At 35.8% G+C, this 21,705-nt stretch overlaps 1 protein-coding gene across 1 annotated transcript; it reads right to left on the bottom strand.

Moving 5' to 3' along the window:
• Positions 1–1,420: 1,420 nt before the first annotated feature.
• Positions 1,421–12,766, bottom strand: LOC104895166 (L-ascorbate peroxidase 3). The gene is made up of 9 exons (XM_048646137.2): positions 12,576–12,766; positions 11,894–12,012; positions 6,566–6,615; positions 5,501–5,566; positions 5,359–5,407; positions 3,884–3,966; positions 3,512–3,591; positions 3,234–3,336; positions 1,421–1,705 (listed from the first exon to the last, which is right to left on the bottom strand). Exons 1-9 carry the CDS (start codon positions 12,692–12,694, stop codon positions 1,613–1,615), a joined length of 762 nt encoding a protein of 253 aa, XP_048502094.1. The 5' UTR covers positions 12,695–12,766; the 3' UTR covers positions 1,421–1,612.
• Positions 12,767–21,705: the final 8,939 nt, after the last annotated feature.

Raw genomic sequence — 21,705 nt, 5'->3', positions numbered from 1 at the left:
GTAAATGTGCGAACGTTATCTAAATTTGCGTTGTCAAACTAGGTTGCTATTTGATAGTCAAACATAAATTTGTGAATAATGTTAAAACTCAAAGTGTAATCATAAAAAGACACAGGAAATAGCAAATACATAATTTTTCTTTGTATCTTTATATACTAGCAATTTATGCACGCGATGGGTGCCTCGTTTTCGTTAAAACATAAATTCTTACTTTTTTGGGCATAAACAAAGATAAAATTTGAACATTATTAGGCATAGTTATTATTTTGGCTAGCTAAATTTCGTTGGTTGATCCTATATCACTTGACGAGTTATCCCATCTTTTACTTTTTATTTACTTATACTATCTTTAAGGTTTTTAAAATTAAAACTAATAAGCGATAAAAGAATGTTACTTAGATTTATTTAGGATTTCTTATATTCTTATCAACAAAGTATTTTGTGTTAATTGATTGTATTTTCCTTTCGCATGTAATACTTGATTGTGTATTGATGATCAAATATTGTGATATAATTTTCTTTTTCACTTTTTTCAGCATGAATGTACTAAGACTATGTTCAGTTTACCTTATTTTTGCTTATTTCAGATCTAATCAGATCAGATCAGAAAAAATAAGTTCAAATCAGTTCAGTTCAGTTCAGTTTAGATCATGCTTATATTTAAAAATCATTATTACTATTAAATATCTTTCATTACATATTAGTAAAAATTATAATACCTTTCAAAAAAAAAGTAAAAATTATAATAATTGAATATTAATAAAGTACTCATTGAGACGAATAAAACAAGACCCCACATGATTATATTTTTTTTCTTATATATTGAGAAAAATCTAAAAGATAAGATCTTGTAAATCAGATCAGGTCAGGTCAGTTCAGATCAAATCAGATCAGATCAGGTCAGTTCAGATCAAATCAGATCAGATTAGAAAAAATAAGTTCAGATCAGAAAAAATAAGTTCAGATCAGATCAGATAAGTTCAGGTGAACTAAACATAGCCTAAGTCTTGTGCCTCGTCCAAAAAAAATGTACTAAGCTAGTCTTGTGCAAATTTTTTTTTGTGTGTGACTCTATTATCAATTACTTTATTGCCTCCAACATTTTAATTCGTTTCTTATATTATATTTGAGTTTGACATTATTTTTCTTTTTTGGTAGTGTAGTTGATTTATTAATGGAAAATTTATAAGGAGGACACAACAACTCCCCTCTTCCCTTATATAATTGAGATATAGCTCTTCTTAGTTGTGTTCATAATAATATTTAATGATTTTACTTTCACTTTAATCTTGTTATTCCCGTTAAAAGATGAAAGATTTATCTTGTTATATAGTGTTAAAACATCATATTTTTTTTAATGTTTATATATACCTGCATAATTAGAAATATTAATGTCTACAATTTGACAACACATACTAAATTATTTATACAATCGAAAGAAAACGGATGTTCATTGATAAAAATAGTACATAATACAAGTCCAACTCTTGGGAAATTTAATCCCAAATTAAACATTAGCATAATTAAGCATGAGACCTCGGAAATAAGAGTATCCAATTAAATTATTTAATTATTTATGGGTCTATGCTGCCTTGCATAGTTGCATCTTCGATCAAGCTTTTACTGGCAACTTGGGTGGGTTGAACCCCAGCTCCGACATCTTCTTGTGTGACTCCGCATAATGTGCGAAGAATGCTTTTTCGTCCTGCAGCCATTTTTGAAAAGAGAATTATTTCTTCATGAATTATTTGACAATTTACCAAATCTTTGAAGATCTAGGCATAACATAGAAATTGCTAATTAAGCGTTGTGCGAAATTTGGTAAGGTAGGTTATACTTCTTCTGTTGTTTTTCTATTGTAGTAAATAATAATGATTAATTTACACTGTTCACTCACCATCCTTTAATTATCTATTATGATTTTTACATAAAAAAAATATTGTCATGTGGAGTCTTGTTAGATTCGTCTGAATATAAACTTTCAAAATACCAATTTTTTATAATTATTACTAAAAAATAATTAAAGATATTGGTAATTGAAGATGTGCATTGGCAAATATGAAAAGTCAATTTCTGCAATAGAAAAAGAACGGAGGAAGTATAATTGACGAGACATGTCCCTTTGAGGGAGACATGTTTTCTAAGGGTGTTCTTAAAAAATGAATTCGGAAACCGTATCGAAATACCGAAAAACCGGTCTAAATGGGCGGTTACCGTACCAACAAAAAAAGTTTTAACGTTATGGTTACCGAATCGATAAAATTAACGGTTAAACTGTAGGATTACGATTTTTGAGTGAACGATTAACCGAAATATCGAAATATTTTTTCTCTATTTAATTGTTGTGGAACATTTTCAAACAATTACATTAGTTCTAATATTTGTTGCTAAGTTACAACAATTAGAGGAAGTATGTAATTATTTGAAAACTCTAGCACTAATATAAACACTATGATTAAGAAATGGAGTGAATTCTTAGTGTTAGTTATGTTTTTCAATGGATTTATTATTATCCACTTTATAATACATTTTATATTAGAGCATATATAATATTAAAATATATGCACAAAAAAATTGAATATATATATATATGTACATTAAGCAAAACATAATATAGTATAATGTAAATAACGACTAATGGTTAACTGAAAAATCGTACCGAAAATCGGCTAACCGCTTAGACGGTAACTAGTCTAAACGAATGCGGTTACGATTCGCAGAAAGAGCGGACCGAAACTTTCAATTATCGAACCGGAACGATTAAGCACCCATGAACACCCCTAATAATTTCTCCACGAGTATATAATTAAATCAAGTTTCTAGAACTATGTCAACTTAATGGTCTAACATATGTATCTTAATATATAATACATGTGAATTGAATTTCGATAAATTTTATTGCTCTTGAACGTAGCTCATTTGAACTTATAATGATTAATAATGTTAAGGTCCTTGGTGGCATAAATTGTATATACAAACTTATTATTACTAGGAAAGAGTGTTTTGCAACCTTAACCATATATACATTACGAGTATTACTAAATCCTAAACCCTAAATCTTACATTATCAAGGATGTCTTGGTCTAGTGGTTAAGACTTAAGATTGAGGTGCTATGAACGATAGGTTACAACTTCGAATCCGCTTTTCCCTTCTTTATATTTTGTACTGCCTTCGTGACTCATATAGATATAAAAAAATATTACGAGTATTACTGAAATAAAGAATCGAGTACCTTAGCATATAGTTGAACATATTGACGGAAAGAAGGATCATCTGCGAGAACTTTGTCTGTGGGGAATTTCACCAGTCCAGGACTGTCACCCTTCCTCAACTCTCTAATAAGAGGAATTACATATTTGAGAAAACTTAGTTAAGATGTTGCAAAAAAAAAAAAGCCTTAAGTTGAGACTTGACACCATTAACATGACTAAAAACCTAGCTATTTAATTTGATAAAATGACTAAAAACCTAGCTATTTGATAAAACGACTTCCATAATTAATAGTCTTACACAAAGTAGGAATTGTCAAATTTGAAAGGATCCTGGGTGAAAGGACCATCAAATCCCGATCTATCCTTGTTTGCTCGACCCTGCAAGTAAAGTATTGTATACATTTGTAAATTACCAGTACTTAATCCCATGAATTTAATTATACTAGCTTCCTTCATCTTGTACAATATTGCATGTGTTTTTTGCACTTAAGTCCAATAGATAGAAAAATGGATAGGTAAATGGGGGCACACCACCAGATTTGATGACACAAAGTAGAAAGAAAAAGTTTAATAAAAGAGTAGTTTCATGTTTGATAAGTAATGTTTTACAAGATGGAGGATAGCTAGCAATTAGCATACTATAGGAGTATAAAGAAGTAATCCTACGTACCAGTGAATGAGACCCTGATAGAACCACAATATCCCTGTCGTTCAAGCCCATTCGATAGAATACATCCTTCAGATGTTGCGCATCTAAAACCACAAAACAATCAACACATCTGTTAATTGTGATAGATACACTTACCAAGTTACCATATGAATATATATGACATTTGGTGAATGCGTGGCTCGCTTAAAATAACCATATCTATTCAAATATATTAAAAGGCATTCTCTAGGGAGTTTTAGTTCATGTAATCCATGTATAATAAAAAATTTAGAAATTGCGTAGTATAGAGTTTGATCCCAAGACCTCAAGTACATATACTAAAGTCTTAACCACCGGGCTAAGTTATATTTAGTGTTATTATCATAAAGTATTATATTAATGAATGAATATTTTTCTTCAGGCCTAATAACTAGTTGTTTATTTATACTTTGCTCAAATCTCAATAAGGGACAATAAATGAAATAGAGGTACGTAGCTAGGATTGCATCTTATGTAATGCAGAGATCTTTTCAGAAAAAAAAATGAAACTTAAATATTTTCTCATGTATATGATACCGTGGATTGTTAGGAACATTGTATCCTGTGGGCTACCCGCTACAATTAGGTGATGCTAAGTTAGAAAACTACTTTTTTTTTTTTTAATAAAGTACAAGGAAGAAATTAGGAAATCATTCTCTTAAGGTATTTTCCTAATTTATCAAAATATAAAAGATGGAAAGACTCTTATCAGTAGCCGAGTTGAAGTTAGACAACTACTTATGGAGAATAATTATAGTACACCTGGGTGTACCATGCTCCTGGTACACCCAAGGCTATTTTCTCCAAATGAGCAAAATGAGCGAATAAGCAAATGAGCAAAATGAACAAATGAGCAAATGAGCAAACATTTCTACTCATTTAAGAAAATGAGCAAACACTTTTATTACAAAATGAGCAAAATGAGTAAATGAGCAAAATGTCTATATGAGCAAATTTGGTGTCAAATGAGCACCTGAAGTTCTAATTTATTACAAAAATACCTCTGGGTGTACCATGCTAATGGTACACCCGGGTGTACCATGAGTGAGCTCCTACTTATGGGCTAAGGGAATAGTACTACATAACATCATAATAAATTCATAATTACACATTTACAATGATCGTTATGCAATGAAGGGAGTAATTACCTAATTTAACTCTCTTCTTAATAGTGACATATGTTACATAACCATGATTAATAGCTCTTTTTCCTAATAACCATAATTCATCACATCTATTTTGAATTCTCCTTTACCCTTTTTTCCCCAAAGGCAAATAAATATCTTTAATAAAATACATGTCAAATATTACAAAAGTCAAATTATCTACTAAATGAATTAATGGTAAAAAAAATGTGTATCGACGATTATTGAAAAGGAAAAATACAAAAAGCAAGTGTAACACTTATTGAGGAAATGGAGATAAGATAAATGTGATAAAATAGTATTCTTTTGTACCTCCATTGGGATTTGGAAGAGCTCCACCATCTTGTTGTTTCGGAGCATCCTATATATTTAAAACAGTCACAATATAGTTTAATCTGCAATCAAAGTAATTTTCTAGACTACAAAGTTGATGTTGCATGTTCCGGCCACTTACTGGTCGACCGGGGATAAAAGGGATAATAGGCCCCCCAGTAACTTCAACTGCAATCATACCAGCAAGCTGAAAAAACAAACAGTGAGTGCTGAGAAAGTGCAACCGTAGTAATTAATGTAATATAGTATACGGTTTAATTTAGTAAGCGACAGTATAAGTCTAAGTGCTCGTTTGGTTGAATATAGGAAGTGCAAATTTTTTGGAATATTATCTTACTATGTAATTGTATTTTTTATTAGGAATTGCTAGATGTTGTTTGGTGATTCAAGGGAAATGAAAATTCTTATGGGAATTTCCACTTACCTAGGTCCCCCTAGGTAAGTGACTTCCTCCATTTTGTGGGAAGTGGAAGTTTCTAGGAATTTCTACTTCCCATGAATTTGTCAACCAAACAATTCCAATTCCAATTCCTAGGATTTCTAACTTCTTATGTTAAATAATGTTAACCAAAATACCAAACAACCTCTAATACTACATAATATAAGCAAAAAGGTTACAAAATAAGCATAAAATATTAAATGAGCAAAAACATAAAATAAGCAAAACATAAAATGAGCAAAAAAAGTCGTGAAATGAGCAAAATCTTCGTAAAATGAGTGATTCTCATGGTTCCTACCACAAAAATGGTTCTCATATTAATTTAAAACTATATATATTATTGTACTATATATATATATATATATATATATATATATATATATTATATATATATATATACATATATATACTCTCTCTGTTTCATTTTAATTGTTACACTTTGATATTTTTCGCCATTCACAAATTTTACTTTGACCATCATTTGTGATTTATATATACACGGATGAAAATATAATCATGTGGGATCTTGTTAGATTTATCATAACATGTATTTTATTAATATGTAGTTTTTATAATTTTTACAAATACAAAACTAAAGATATCTTCAAAGTTTTGCATTGACATGTGTAAAAAGTATAAGTATGTACATTAAAATGAAACGGAGAAACCGAGAAAGTATATGACAAGTAATTTTGGACAAAGTCCTATACATAAAATTTTTAAATTAAATTTATTGCAATCATTTACCTGATAAAGATCAGCATAAGTAACCTTTGGGAATTTAGTCTTCACTTGCTCTGAAACAACATAATGTCAGAAAGTCAGTAAAGAAAATAGGATAATTGCCTCTTCATCCACACGTCTTTTGTCACATAAAATCTACAATGAACACAAGGAGAACAGAGATAAAAAGGAAGATTAAATTAAGCAGCCCCGTAGAATATTACTTGATTCGTATCTATACATCTCTAAATTAAAGCATCAACGTTTCCCTAAATTAAAGTTTTACTTATTATTTCCTTTGTTTTTTCTGTTGATGCTACATTTTTCTTAAATGATTGTTTCTTTTTAATTGCTACATTTTTTTGAACTTTTCTTATAATGTACTGATAAGGATTGACTTTGTCATATCCTATTCTATATTCTATCTTTTACCAAGTCCAAGATACTGTATCTTTATTATTCCACTTGTACTTATCTTCTCCTAGTTTCATGCTTTTACGTAGCATTGTATTTCTATCTATTCCTAAAGTATAGCTAACAGTTGTAACCATAGCATGTATATATATACGTAAACTATCAATGAGAAAATTCATTCATTCTCTCCAAAATATTATCTTCTCTATATGGTATCAGTCTCGATCCTTTCTCCGCGCCGATCTTCTTCTCTCCATGGCTGCCTCCACCTCTACCCCCTCCTACGAAATACCCAATGGTACTGACCCTTCTCGGCCTTTTACCTTCCTCAACATTCACAACACCATCAAACTTCAATCTACCAACTACCTTTCTTGGAAACTCCAAGTAGAAGCCATTCTTATCGGTCACGATCTCTATAAGTTTGTTGATGGCACCTTTCCCTGCCCACCTGCTGTCCTCACTCTTAACGGCACCGAAACCCCGAATCCTGACCATGTCTACTGGATACGTCAAGATAAACTTCTCTTTGGCGCCTTAGTTGGTACTTTGTCTCAACCTCTTGTTCCCTTAATCTCTCGCACCACCTCCTCTCACACATTGTGGGAAACACTTGCTAAAACCTATGCGCTTCCTAGCCGTGGCCACATCAAACAACTTAAAGACCAACTCAACCGCACATCCAAAGGTAACTCCACCATTACTGAATTTTTGCACGCCATCAAGGCCTGCGCTGACCAACTTGCTTCCCTTGGCAAACCTATGGATCATGAAGATCTCATTGATCGTATCCTTCTCGGTCTCGATGACTCTTACACCTCCGTTATCGAGTCCGTCAATGCCCGTGATACCCCTATCTCCTTTGAGGAGCTCCATGAGAAACTTATTAACAAAGAGCTTCTTCTCAACCAAACTCGCTCCACCTTCACCCCTCCCGCCACCGCGCTCGCCGCGGTCGCCCGTCCTTCTTATCGGCCTCCCAGCCGTACCTCCAACCCAGGCATCCTGCCTCCTCCCTCATCCTCCTCTCGTTCTCACCCTCGGCCTTTCTTAGGCAAGTGTCAGTGGTGTCGAGAAACGGGTCACGTCGTTTCTCGCTGTCCAGTCTTTACTGCTCGGTTTCCTACTGCCACCCCACCCCCTCCATCAACCTCCAACACCCGTCCCTCCCCTTCTACACCTCAAGCCAACGTGGCTCATCTCCCCTCCCCCCCCTCTCCTCAATGGCTCCTTGACAGTGGTGCCTCCCACCACGTTACAAATGACCTTAATAACTTATCTCTTCACACTCCGTACGATGGCACGGAGGAACTTATCATAGGTGATGGTACGGGCCTTCACATTTCTCACATTGGCTCTTTAACTCTTTCTTATCTCTCTCATACTCTTACCCTCAATAATGTATTATTTGTTCCCTCTATGTCTCGTAATGTTGTATCTATTTCACAACTTTGTCGTGATAATAATGCTTCTATCGAATTCTTATCTACTTCTTTTGTTGTGAAGGATCTCAAAACGGGGGCATCTCTCTTCCAGGGTCAGGGTAAATCAGGAGTTTATGAACTTTCTTCATCACCTCCTCAAGTTTTCACAAGCACATCTCAAGCCTCGCTTGATTGGCATCACCGCCTAGGGCATCCATCCAATAAAGTTTTTAGGCATCTTATTTCTCGCAATAATCTCAATGTTTCTAGTATCTCCACTTTAGATTGTAATGCTTGTGCGTGCAATAAAAGTCATAAACTTCCTTTTCATATCTCATCTATCTCATCTACTGCACCTTTACAATATGTTTATACTGATTTGTGGTCTTCCCCTATTCTCTCTCATGACGGCTATAAATACTATGTTGTTTTTATAGATCATTTTTCTAAATATACGTGGCTTTATCCTCTCAAACTCAAGTCCGACACTAAACCGGTCTTCATCCGGTTCAAAGCCTTAGTTGAAAAATATTTCCAAAAACCTCTTATTACGCTCTACTCTGATAATGGTGGCGAGTATGATGCCCTAAAGGACTATTTATCCATCGAAGGAATATCTCGTCTCACAACTCCTCCCCACACCCCTCAACATAATGGTCTTTCCGAGCGTCGCCATCGTCATATTGTCGAAACCGCTCTCACCCTCCTCACTCACTCCTCCATGCCTCTCACCTATTGGACAAATGCATGTGCCACAGCCATCTATCTCATCAACCGCTTGCCTACCTCCACTTTACAAAATAACTCCCCCTACTCTACTCTCTTCGGCACTGAACCTAACTACCTCAAACTCCGAAGCTTTGGGTGTCTTTGCTACCCATGGCTCAAACCTTACAATTCTCACAAACTACAACAAAAATCACTCCCGTGTGTGTTCATAGGCTACTCTTCCACCCAAAGCGCATACTACTGCCTAGATCTCACCACAAATCGTGTCTATTGCTCTCGCCACGTTCACTTTGTTGAACATATATTCCCTTTCTCCTCTCTCACCACTTCTACTCCCTCCCTTACTACTCTCCTCGACGAATGGTGTCCCCTAGCCATTCCAACGCTAGCGCCCAGTCACCCCCCACCTGACCCTTCCACCTCTATCTCCCACGATCTACCCCCCTCTCCTCCCCCCACTAACCCCTCCTCCTCTTCACCTCTCCGCTGCTCTCCCTCACCCGTCTCCTCATCAACTCAAACTCCTCCTGCCTCCCCTACACAGCCCGCATCTCACGCCTCCTCTAACTCCTCTCCTCCTACCACTCCTAACCCCACCGCACCTGCCTCACCCTCCCCTATCCATCCCCATAATACCCGCCTAAGTCACGGCATTCGCAAACCCATAACCAAACTCAACCTCACTGCCATCTCGCAAGAAACCGAACCCCGAACCATAACCCAAGCTCTTAAAAGCCCTGTGTGGCGCAAAGCCATGGATGAAGAAGTTTCGGCCCTTCTCACTAACAAAACTTGGGACCTCGTTCCCCCCTCTCCCTCACAAAATGTAGTCACGTGCAAGTGGGTTTTTCGCATTAAGAGAGATCAAGCTGGTAACATTTCCAAACATAAAGCCCGCTATGTCGCACGCGGCTTCAACCAACGTATTGGGCTCGACTACAGTGAAACATTCAGCCCTGTCGTCAAGCCTTCTACAGTTCGGTTAATCCTCACTATTGCGGTTACTCATGGGTGGGCTTTACGTCAACTCGACATAAATAATGCGTTTTTGCAGGGAACCCTCACTGATGAAGTCTATACTATTCAACCTCCTGGTTATGTTGATCCTAAATTTCCTAACTATGTTTGCAAATTAAATAAAGCCCTCTATGGCTTGAAGCAAGCCCCGCGCGCATGGTATACCGAACTACGTCAACATCTGCTTGATGTGGGGTTTCGGTCTACAATCTCCGACTCCTCTCTCTTTACTTACAAGTCAACTGATGTTATTATCTATTTAATTGTATATGTTGATGACATTATTGTGACAGGCAACACTCCTCTGGCTCTTGATACTTTTGTTTCACAGCTTGCTTCCCGGTTCTCTCTCAAAGACTTGGGCTCTTTAGCCTACTTTCTGGGTGTTGAAGTTCTCGCTCATCCTCAAGGCCTATTTCTTAGCCAAAAGAAATACATTCAAGACCTTCTCTGCAAAGCCAATATGGACGAAGCAAAACCTGTCGCTACTCCCATGGCAACGGATCCTCCTCTCACTCTCCATGGTACTCTTCTTCCAGACCCCACGACCTATCGCCAACTTGTTGGAAGCCTACAATACTTAAGCCTTACGCGGCCCGACGTTGCCTTTGCTGTCAATAAACTTGCCCAATACATGCAACGTCCGACTCATGATCATATGCAAGCTCTCCGTCGTGTTCTTCGTTATCTCCATGGCACTTCGCATCTGGGACTACTCTTATACAAAGATACACCCTTGACTCTCCATGCTTATTCTGACTCAGATTGGGCTCGTGATACCGATGATTATATTTCTACTACCGCCTACATTGTGTATCTTGGTAAAAATGCTATTTCATGGTCTTCCCGGAAGCAACGCACGCGTGCTCGCTCCTCCACCGAAGCCGAGTATCGCGCCGTAGCCAACACAACCGCTGAACTGCTTTGGGTCCGTAATCTTCTCGAGGAACTTGGTTGTAATGTTCCCCAAGCTCCTGTCATCTATTGTGATAATGCCGGCGCGACGTATGTAAGTGCTAACCCCGTGTTTCATTCAAAGATGAAGCACCTGGGTCTTGACTATCATTTTGTGCGTGAAAATGTCCAAGCTGGTCTGCTTCGCGTTTCTTACATTTCCACTAATGATCAGCTCGCTGACGCTCTTACCAAGCCTCTCTCTCGTGCCACGTATACCTCCTTGGTGCGTCGCATTGGCCTCTCCTCCTGGCCGCCCAATTCGCGGGGGCGTGATAAGGATTGACTTTGTCATATCCTATTCTATATTCTATCTTTTACCAAGTCCAAGATACTGTATCTTTATTATTCCACTTGTACTTATCTTCTCCTAGTTTCATGCTTTTACGTAGCATTGTATTTCTATCTATTCCTAAAGTATAGCTAACAGTTGTAACCATAGCATGTATATATATACGTAAACTATCAATGAGAAAATTCATTCATTCTCTCCAAAATATTATCTTCTCTATATGTACTTGGCGCGGCAGAAAGTAATACTATTATATTTGTTTCTCGTTTTCCACAAAAAATTACTCCCTTTTCATTTTTCCATTATTTTACATTAATAAAGTCAAAAGTAACCACCAAAAAGTTTAAAAATGACATTATCTAAATAATTGTGTATTGCACAATATAACAATAAAAAAGTGGAGGGAGTAATAATTAAAAAGATTAAAAAGTTCAAGGTTTTTGTATTAACATATTGTAAATTTGTAATTTCAAACTGTATAGTTCAAAAAAAAGACACAAGTAGTTTGTTTGTTTGGCTCACCGCAAAAGTCAACAGCAACTTTGATACCATTGTTGGCAGGGCTGTTCAACTCATTCCTAATTGAACCATTTGCACCACCTGTCTTTGCTTTAGCGTCATAAGTACCTGCATCATGAAATCTACAAGACCATATCCAAAAGGGATCCTATATCATCCTTGGTGATCATTTGAGAGAAATTATATTGAAACTTTTTGTTTTATTTAAACAGGAGCATGAAAATATTCATTTATGATCAACAATTTTAACTTCTGTATTTATGGTCTTTCGTGTATCATTTTTAAATCTTAACTAAGTACATTAGTTAAAATCTACACGAAATAGAGTATACTATAGGTTTTATTTTTTAAAAGTTGGTAAGATAAAGAATCCTACTGAATTGGTACCTCACACACAAGTATGATCAGTCAGGTTTGTAGGTCAGACTCCTTGAATGGAGGGGAATGGTAAGGAAAATTTCACTCCAAAAAGCTCCGAATGAGATTAGATCCCATGACCTTGAATGGAGGGGTCATGACCTTGCTTTGTATAGAGTATACTATTAGTGTAAAGATAGCATCGTATGCAGTGTACCGTAGTACGTGACATTAGAAATACTTCAACTATAATAATTTTCTACAGTTACAAAATAGAGCTAGAGAAGATATTTCCAGGAGGAGAAAGAATTTGAAGAAGAAATATTACGCTAAGCGAAGCACGATGGGAGCAAATTGCTTGTTCTTCAGAAGATTATGAAGTTCTTTTCGAGCACCCTCAATTTGCTTCAGATATTCTGCATCTACTATAGACTTTGCTCCTGCCATTATATTTATATTATTGAAAGTATAACTGAAGAAAATAAACACAACTTATACAGATATGGCTTCATCCGTGGTCTACTTATATAAGCTTCATATAAAAATAAGAAAAAGCATAAACTTTAATTACAAGTTGTCAATTTGTCATGTGCTAAGTTTATTAATCTGCATAACATAATAAATTACAATTTGCTCACTTCAAAAAAAAAAATTACAATTTGCAAGATATGCTTTTTTTTCATGGGCGGCACCGCGGCAACTTCTAAAAAGTGTCCGATTCTAGATAGAGTAGGTAATAATTGGTCCTTAGTCCTCACCCTTGTGTGTGAATAGACTAGAAAGAATAAGATTCATTTGCTTGTTGCGGATTTGCGGTAGTCAAATGCTAAAGGTCTAAAATATTAGATCAGTAAAATTCGAACCTTGAACTTTTGAAAGATGATAGATATAGTTTTTAACACTATGTGATCATGCGATCCACCACAATTATTTGGGTGTACTATATACCCAAATATTCAAAGTAATAAGAGTTTTGTCAAGCTAAAGTTATAGCTAGAGTTAGGATGATCGATGCGTTAATATATACTTTCTCCGTTTTAAAATAGTTGAATTATTAGGTTTTTGGTCACTATTCATGAACCAACTTTGACAAGTCTTTCCTTACCATTATACTAGTCGTATATGCACGCGATGCGTGCGTCAACAATTTTATGTAACTATATATACGAATGGACCTATTTTTTATGTAAAATTGTTTTGGTATTGATGTAAATTATTGAGGTTCTTTTGTATATGCTATTATCTTTTTAATTGAAGGCCGGTGACCGATTTTTACCGTTTGATACCGTAACTGAATATTTTGGTCGATGATTTAATAATTCTTTATCAGCGGCTTTAGTATTGTTCTTGGTCGATTGTAAATGTTAATAAAACATATTATTTGAACTTTGTAAATATGAATTATTATGTTGTTAGGATATCGTTAACTTTTTTTTATTGAATATTCTAATTAATTTCGTGAATTAATTGTGTCAATCTATTTTGTCAAGTTATTAATGTTGATTGTATATTTCATTTTTGCCTTATTCCATATGACAAGCTGTATTGAATCTCATTTTTTAATTTTAATTTTTATAAGAAAAAACGTTGTTTTAAATTATTAACGGATATTCTAGTCATTTCAAAGAGGGATACCATACCTCCTCCCTTGGAGGCTTGGCTTATATAAAAGAGATAAGAAGAAACATAATCAAGTGGGATCTTGTTACATTCGTCTCGATACGAGGATTTTAAATATCAATTTTTAATTGACAAGATTCTTCACAGAGTAATGTGTTGGAGCTCCAGACACTTATCTTATGCAGGGAGATCTGTGTTAGTTCACTCCATATTACTGAGTCTTCACACATACTGGGCTCAGGTGTTTATGCTACCAAAGAGTGTGCTAAGAAGGATAGTGCAAATTTGCAGAGTTTTTTTATGGGAGGGAAAAGTCTTCCTCACCAAAAGTCCTCTAGTTGCTTGGGAGTGGGTATGTAGGCCCAAAATATATGGTGGCCTTGGAACACATGACTGCCTTACCTGGAACACAGCAGCTATAGGGAAGTACATCTGGCAGATTTCTCAAAAGGAAGATGTCCTTTTGATCAAGTGGGTGCATAGTGTGTATATCAAAGGAGCTCAATGGTGGGAGTATCAGGCTCCTACAGCTGCAAATTGGGTGTGGAAGGTGATTTGTAAGGAGCGACTTCAAGAGAGCTTATGTGAACAACAAATGGCTAAACTCAGATAAAAACTACACTATAAAGCTGGGTTATGAATGGCTTAAAGGCCCACAAATGAAGGTGGGATGGCATAATTGGGTATGGAGTACTCTCAATATTCCAAAGCATTCCTTTATTGCTTGGATGGTGATGCTAGATAAACTGAAGACTCGAGAAAGGCTTAAAATAGCAGGGGTTATACAAGAGAGATGGTGTCCTTTATGCCTCACTGAAGAAGAGACCTGCCAGCATCTTTTCTTTAGATGTCCATGCAGTTGTGCTATTTACCAAGGTATAATGCAATGGATGGGAATGACTACGAGACAGCAGGAATGCATCTACACTTCATGGAAGAAGTGGGGCCGAAAATTCAGAAGAAAACACAGGCAACAAGTTAGCTATGCTGTGTTAGCTGCGATGGTATACTTCATCTGGGATTGTAGAAATCATGCTATATGTCATGAGGCTGTGCGAAGACCTGAGAAAGTCATCAAGGACATTCAAAAATCCATATGCACTAAATTGATGTTTGTTGTAAATGAAAAATGGTCTACTGAGGATAGATTGTGGCTAGATCAGTTGTTAGATGTAAGTAGCTAAGTTGTGTAGGCTACTTGTTATCTTTGTAGGTGGCTTAGGATGGGTGTGTTGGAGCTGTTTGCTGCCTGTTTGTGTTGGTGCTGTAATGTTAATTTGGTAATAAAAGCTTACATTTTACCAAAAAAAAAATATCAATTTTTATAATTTTTACTTATACGCAATTAGAGATATTAACGTTCAAAAAAGCGTCTTGGCAAATGTGAAAAAGCAAACGGTGCAACTATTTTTAAACGGAGGAAATATTAGCTTTATATGCACTCGATACGTGCGAAATCATATAAAGTGCTGCTTAATAATAGAATAGGTATAATTATTTATTGGAGGGAGAAGATGGAGAAGATTATGGAAGGGGAAAGAGGAAAAATTAATAGTTTATTTAGGTATCTTGTATCTAAAAAAAATTAAAACTGTAAAGTTAAAGTGTAACAGTGCGTTAATAGATCATTAGGAGTCGGTAGATGTACCTACTCCTAATAGGTTATTAAAAATATAATTGTTAATGTTGAGTTAGATCTCACCTTACATTTTTTTTAAGGAGAAATGTCATTAATTGAAGGTCAAACGACATCTACAATAGATATTAAAGAAAATAAGATACAATCAAATTAGTCTTTGAATAAACTAGAATGAACTAGATCGAGCAATACATCGCAACCCCATAGTATTTGCTGAATCAAGCATCTATTGATGATGAAATCTATCATTATGACATAGTTTGGGAAGAACATTCTTGACCGAGCCATGTTTACCGCATCCGAGATTCAAATACCTTCATGTAGAGCCTCGAACTTCAATCAATGAGAGCAATTTCTCATACCTAAAAATAAAAAAAACCATACTCACAACTCCCATAGGGGAGCGAGAAGGAGATATACACAACAAAGACTAAAAACTGAAAATAAAAGGGGCTTACCATGGATGAAAACATTCATGGCAGCCCCTAACTGATAAAGAAGGGGTAGGGGAGACTACAATTTTAGAGAGGAAAGACAGAGAGGGGGGGCGACCTAAGAATATATCTCACATTAAATTAAATTCTATTAGTAGTGGGTAATCTATCCAATGGATCAACTAAATTTTATCCTGTAAATTAAAAAGAAATGAAGGGAGCGAGTATTAAAATAATGCGTCGCTTATTTTTTTTTAAAAAAGATAGACTACTTTGAAAATCCATATTATCAAAGACGAAACGAATTAAATTATGTCATCCAACTTTAATTTAGTCTTGTTAGGGAACCGGATTCAATTTTGTCCAAAAGCTTTTGCAAAAGCGATTCTTAGGAATTGCCTAAAAAAAGTGATTGATTCAGGAAAAGGAAGTTTCGGTTCATTTACGCTCTCTAGACCAATTATAAAAGAATTCGGATTTGGGACCGCATTTATTATATTGCTACTTTCTTTTTTGACGGGTATAATCAAATTTACTTCAACAATCCGGTAGAGTATATGAAATCTTATATAACATCACCTTATCATATTAGAAATTACTCCCTCCGTCCCATAAAATAGTGCTTGTTTTTTTTCCACGGTCCTCAAAACGTAACTTTGTCTTTTAATATCTTCAATTACGTATTAATAAAAAATATAAAAAGTTAATATTATAAAACTACACATTGAGAAATAATCTAACAAGATCTCACATGAATATGTTTTTTTTATATATACAAATGAGAATATTTAGTCAAAAAATATAAAGTTTGACCCATCAAAAATGAAGTAGGCATTATATTATGGGACAGAGGGAGTAGTATTTTACTCCGGGCGATGCCCCGGGTCAGTTATAATTATAAAATATATTATTCATAAATTTCATATTTGATTATATCAGCTTTTCGTAATATTTTGTCTAGTACGAAATTGAAAAATAGACGTTATGGCATGATAAGTTGTTCAAAAAAAGCTTACGAGGAATTGGGGATAAAACTAACAATTTCAATGTGATTCGGATAAACAAATGTTACTTAATAAAAGGTTTAATGTTCAAAAAGTTTGTCTACATGCATGATTTTATAATTACATATAATTATAAGGCTTTATTATGTTTTACTTTGAAACTTTAACCATTGAAATTGTATTGGATTAGTGGTTATACTCTCATATTTCATTTCAATGATCATGTGTTCAAATCCTAGTAACTACATAGTGTTAATTATTTTATTGAGATTATAAGCATGTGTATTAGAATCTTGAAAAAAGTGCCACGTGGCACCGTTCCTTTGATAGAAACGCCCTATAATATATTTGTATAGATTGGAGTTGTTCATATAGTGAGCTTTTCCTTTTTCCTTAATGAAGTATATGGTTCAATTCTTTCCCTCAAACATTTGCTTGGGATTTAGGGGCAGTTGTGGGTGTTTGGTTGTGACGGGCCACTGGATGAGAGCCATGTGTGAGGACAGACTAGAGAATTTCTTCTTACCTATTTTTTTTTTTAAAAGACCGCCTTAATATGTTATATAGTAGATGAAGATAACTTGTTATTTTAAAGGGGTCATTTGTAGTAGTTTGAATTCTTTAAGGTATGGTATAAGCTATTATCTAGAAGACTAAAAGTAACCCCCTTTAACCCGGTCATTTAGGCTCGAATCGCATAACTCGAACCGAGGCCCAACTTCAATCCCACGACAATGGCATGAATTTCATCCCGAAATATGAAATAAACTGACCAAAACGAAACCTACCCGAGATCAATTTGACCTAATATCGATTCAATACCAGAAGTGATCCAAATCAAATCAACCCATATTTAATTACCCTAATTCTACCCGAACTAAACAACTCCCATTTGACTAAGATGACCATTCGGCATGTATTATAACCTTCAATTTTGGCTGTTTTTGGGACTTTTCTGACTTCTCCGGACCTGGTCATATTTTCTCTTGAAACATTCCTAGGAAAGCCGAAGTGACTTGTAATGTTGCACGAGTGCTTGACACCATTAGTGTTTCCTCGAAAAACCTTTAGACACCCTATTTGTTCATTTCTCATGAAACCTAAAATTACTACAAATGAACGTAAAGGCATCCACATAATCGTTCCAAGCCACATGACACTTTTCCGATCCAATGACCTCCCATGTCCCTAGGAGGCATCCTGTGGCTTTCAAAGCTCGGACCCCGGGAAAGTCTTAAAGTGTGTATTATAACCTTCAGTTTTGGCTTTTTTTGGACATTTTTGGACTTCTCCGGGACTGACCATATTTTCTCCCAAAACGTTTCTGGGAAAGCCGAAGTAACTTGTAAACTTGGGCGGGTGCTTGGCACCATTAGTGTTGCTCCGAAAAGCCGTTAAACACCCAACTTGTTCATTTCTCGTGATACCTAAAACTGCCTCGAAATGAAGGTAAAGACATCCACATATTCGTTCCAAGACATATGACTGCTTTCCAATGACCTTCCATGCATCTAGGAGTCATGCCGTGGCGTTCCGAGCTTGGTCCCCGAAAAAGTCCGAAAGCGTGTAATATAACCTTCAATTTTGGCTGTTTTTGGGACTTTTCCGAGCCTGGTCATATTTTCTCTTGAAACATTCATAGGAAAACCTAAGTAACTTGTAATGTTGCACGAGTGCTTGACACCATTAGTGTTCCCTCGAAAAGCTTTTAAACACCCAATTTGTTCATTTCTCGTAAAATCTAAAATTACTACAAATGAACGTGAATGCATCCACATAATAGTTCCAAGCCACATGACTCCTTTCCAATGACCTACCATGTCCCTAGGAGGCATCCTGTGGCGTTCGGAGCTCGGACTCTGGGAAAGTCCGAAAGCGTGTATTATAACCTTCAATTTTGGCTGTTTTTGGGACATTTTTGCACTTCTCCGGGCCTCACTAGTAGAATAAATGCTATTTGCTGCGGTGATATTGCTGCGGTTTTACCTATACGCAGCAATATAACACGCAAAAAGAAAAGAAAAAATAGAAACTAATAATATTGCTGCGATTCCCTCCCAAAACCGCAACAATATTGTCTAACAGACAGTTTTTTAAAAATAATGTGGGGCCCTGAACAACAAATATTGCTGCGGTTGCCACGTAGGACCGCAGCAATATATTAAAAAAATTTTTTTTAATATATTGCTGCGGTCCTACGTGGCAACTGCAGCAATATTTGCTGAATTAACAAAAAAAAAGACGCGCCTGTTGAAATTATAAAACAATACTCCTTAGGGTTTTTCTTTCTCTTCTATCAAGAGAGGCGCCCCTCTCTCTCCCCCTCTCTTCTCTCTCTCAGTCGTTCATTTCCCTCACATTCTCTCTCCTCTCAGCCTTCGTTTTTCTCACCCTCCCTCCTCACTCACCCTCGCCACAAAGCCTCCTTCGTCGCCGCACCAACAATTGTTCGCTCACTCTCCTCGTTGCCGCATCTGTTCGCAAGTCGCTCGACGCAACAAAGCCTCCTTCGTCGCCATTGTTCGCTCATTCTCCTCGGCGTCGCATCTGTTCGCGAGTTCATCTTCGTTCATCTTTACTCAATTGGCGTTTCGTCTTCTACAGTTATGTTCTTTATTTTATTTTCAGATTTGAATTTCAATTTTAGATGTAAATGATGATTTTGGGTTGAATTTTTCGATTTGCGTGGTGGTTGCTGGTGGTGGTTGTTGGTAGTAGTTTAGGGTTGAAATTCGTGGTCAACATTAGTGGTGGTGGTTGCTGGTAGTGATTTTCGACTTTCTAGATCTAATGTCATTTTTTCAATTTTTCTTTAATTTTTAATTTTCTTTATTAATTCCATGTACCTCTGCATTCTTTTTTTCGTTTTTCTGAAATCTTTTTTTATCAGCTTTGTTTTGATTTTTTTATATATATTGTAATTAGGTCCACTTCTGAGCCTCTTCAAGAAAGCAATCAACAACAGCTGACATTTCGTGAAAGAGGGAGGAGAAAAAAGTCACATCACATACTGTCCAGAGAGTGAAGATTAAGCCATTAAGATAAACGAAACAAAATAATCGTTGAAATTAATATAGGAAGACCGAAGCCAGAGCAATATGAGTTGTATTCTTTTTTTCGTTTTTTTGAATTTTTTTTATCAGCTTTGTTTTGATTTTTTTTATACTTCCTCTGTTTCTAAATAAGTGCAACATTTGCATAGTGTTTACTATTCACAGTTTAAACTTTAATTAGCTTTGGTGATTTACATTTTAGGTAAAATAGTCAGGGATCTTGTTAGATTCGTCTTAATGTGAATTTTTTTAATATCAACTTTTTATAATTTTTACTTATTGATAATTGAAGATATTAATGGTTAAAATAATGCATTGGCAAACGTGAAAACAGGAAGTGTTGCACTTATTTAGTAATGGAGGAAGTATATTATTGTAATTAGGGTTTGTAAATATTATTTATATTGAATATATAGTGGTTTGGTTTAGTTGCATTTTGTGTTGTTATTGTATTTCAATGCAGCAATAGTCTCCTTGAATGAGAGATTGATAGTGGATGGGTTTGTTGTTGGTTTTATTATTTTAAATTTAATTGTAAAATGCAAAAAAAATAATTGTTTTTCTATACCAGGTCATATTGCTGCGGTTTTGACCAGAAACAGCAGCAATATACTGGATTTTTTCTGATAAAAAATGATAATATTGCTGCGGTTTTGTGCTATAGAAATCGCAACAATATGTTGAGATATTGCTGCGGTTTAAAACCGCAACAATATAATTAATACCTATTGCTGCCCTCTTAATTGCTGCGCGCCCAAAACCGCAGCAATAGGGCATTTTTTAACCGCAGCAAATAGCATTTATTCTACTAGTGCCTAGCTATATTTTCTCCCGAAACGTTCTTAGGAAAGCCAAAGTAACTTGTAAACTTGCGCGGGTGCTTGGCACCATTAGTGTTGCCTCGAAAAGCCGTTAAACACCCCATTTATTCTTTTCTCGTGAGACCTAAAACAACCTCAAAATGAACGTAAAAGCATCCACATATTCGTTCCAAGTCATATGACTGCTTTCCAATGACCTTCCATACATCTAGGAGTCATCCTGTGGCGTTCGGAACTTGGTCCCCAGAAAAGTCCGAAAGCGTGTATTATAACCTTCAGTTTTGGCTGGTTTTGGGTCTTTTTTTGACTTTTACGGCCCTGGTCATATTTTCTATTGAAACATTTCTAGGAAAACCGAAGTGACTTGTAATGTTGCATGAGTGCTTGACAACATTAGTGTTCCCTCGAAAAGCCTTTAAACACCCCATTTGTTCATTTCTCGTGAAACCAAAAATTACTACAAATGAACGTAAAGGCATCCACATAATCATTCCAAGCCACATGACTCTTTTTCAATGACCTCCCATGTCCCTAGGAGGCATCCCGTGGCGTTCGGAGCTCGGACCCCAAGAAAGTCCAAAATTGTGTTTTATAACCTTCAAGTTTGGCTGTTTTTGCGACATTTTTTCGACTTAGGCGGGGCTGGTAATATTTTCTCCCGAAATATTCCTTGGAGTGCCGACATGACTTGTAACGTTGCACGGGTGCTTGGAAAAATTTGTATTGCCTCGAAAAGCTTCTAAACACCACATTTGTTCATTTCTCGTGAAATGCAAAATTGTCTCGAAATGAACGTAAAGACATCCACATATTCGTTCTAAGCCACATGTCTCCATTCCAATGACCTCCCATGTCCCTAGGAGTTATCCTGTGGCTTTCAGAGCTCG

Source organism: Beta vulgaris, chromosome 6, assembly GCF_026745355.1.
Source record: "Beta vulgaris subsp. vulgaris cultivar EL10 chromosome 6, EL10.2, whole genome shotgun sequence".
NCBI lineage: Eukaryota > Viridiplantae > Streptophyta > Magnoliopsida > Caryophyllales > Amaranthaceae > Beta > Beta vulgaris.
The sequence above is the reverse complement of the archived record's forward strand: the minus strand, read 5'-3'. Positions and strand labels throughout refer to the sequence as shown.

Coding starts and splice junctions, on each gene's coding strand:
- LOC104895166 (XM_048646137.2), bottom strand. CDS start 12,694: ATGGCAGGAGCAAAGTCTATAGTAGATGCAGAATATCTGAAGCAAATT. Junction 5,408..5,500: donor CTTTTATCCCCGGTCGACCA/GTAAGTGGCCGG, acceptor TTAAATATATAG/GATGCTCCGAAACAACAAGA. Junction 3,592..3,883: donor TATCAGGGTCTCATTCACTG/GTACGTAGGATT, acceptor CTTTACTTGCAG/GGTCGAGCAAACAAGGATAG.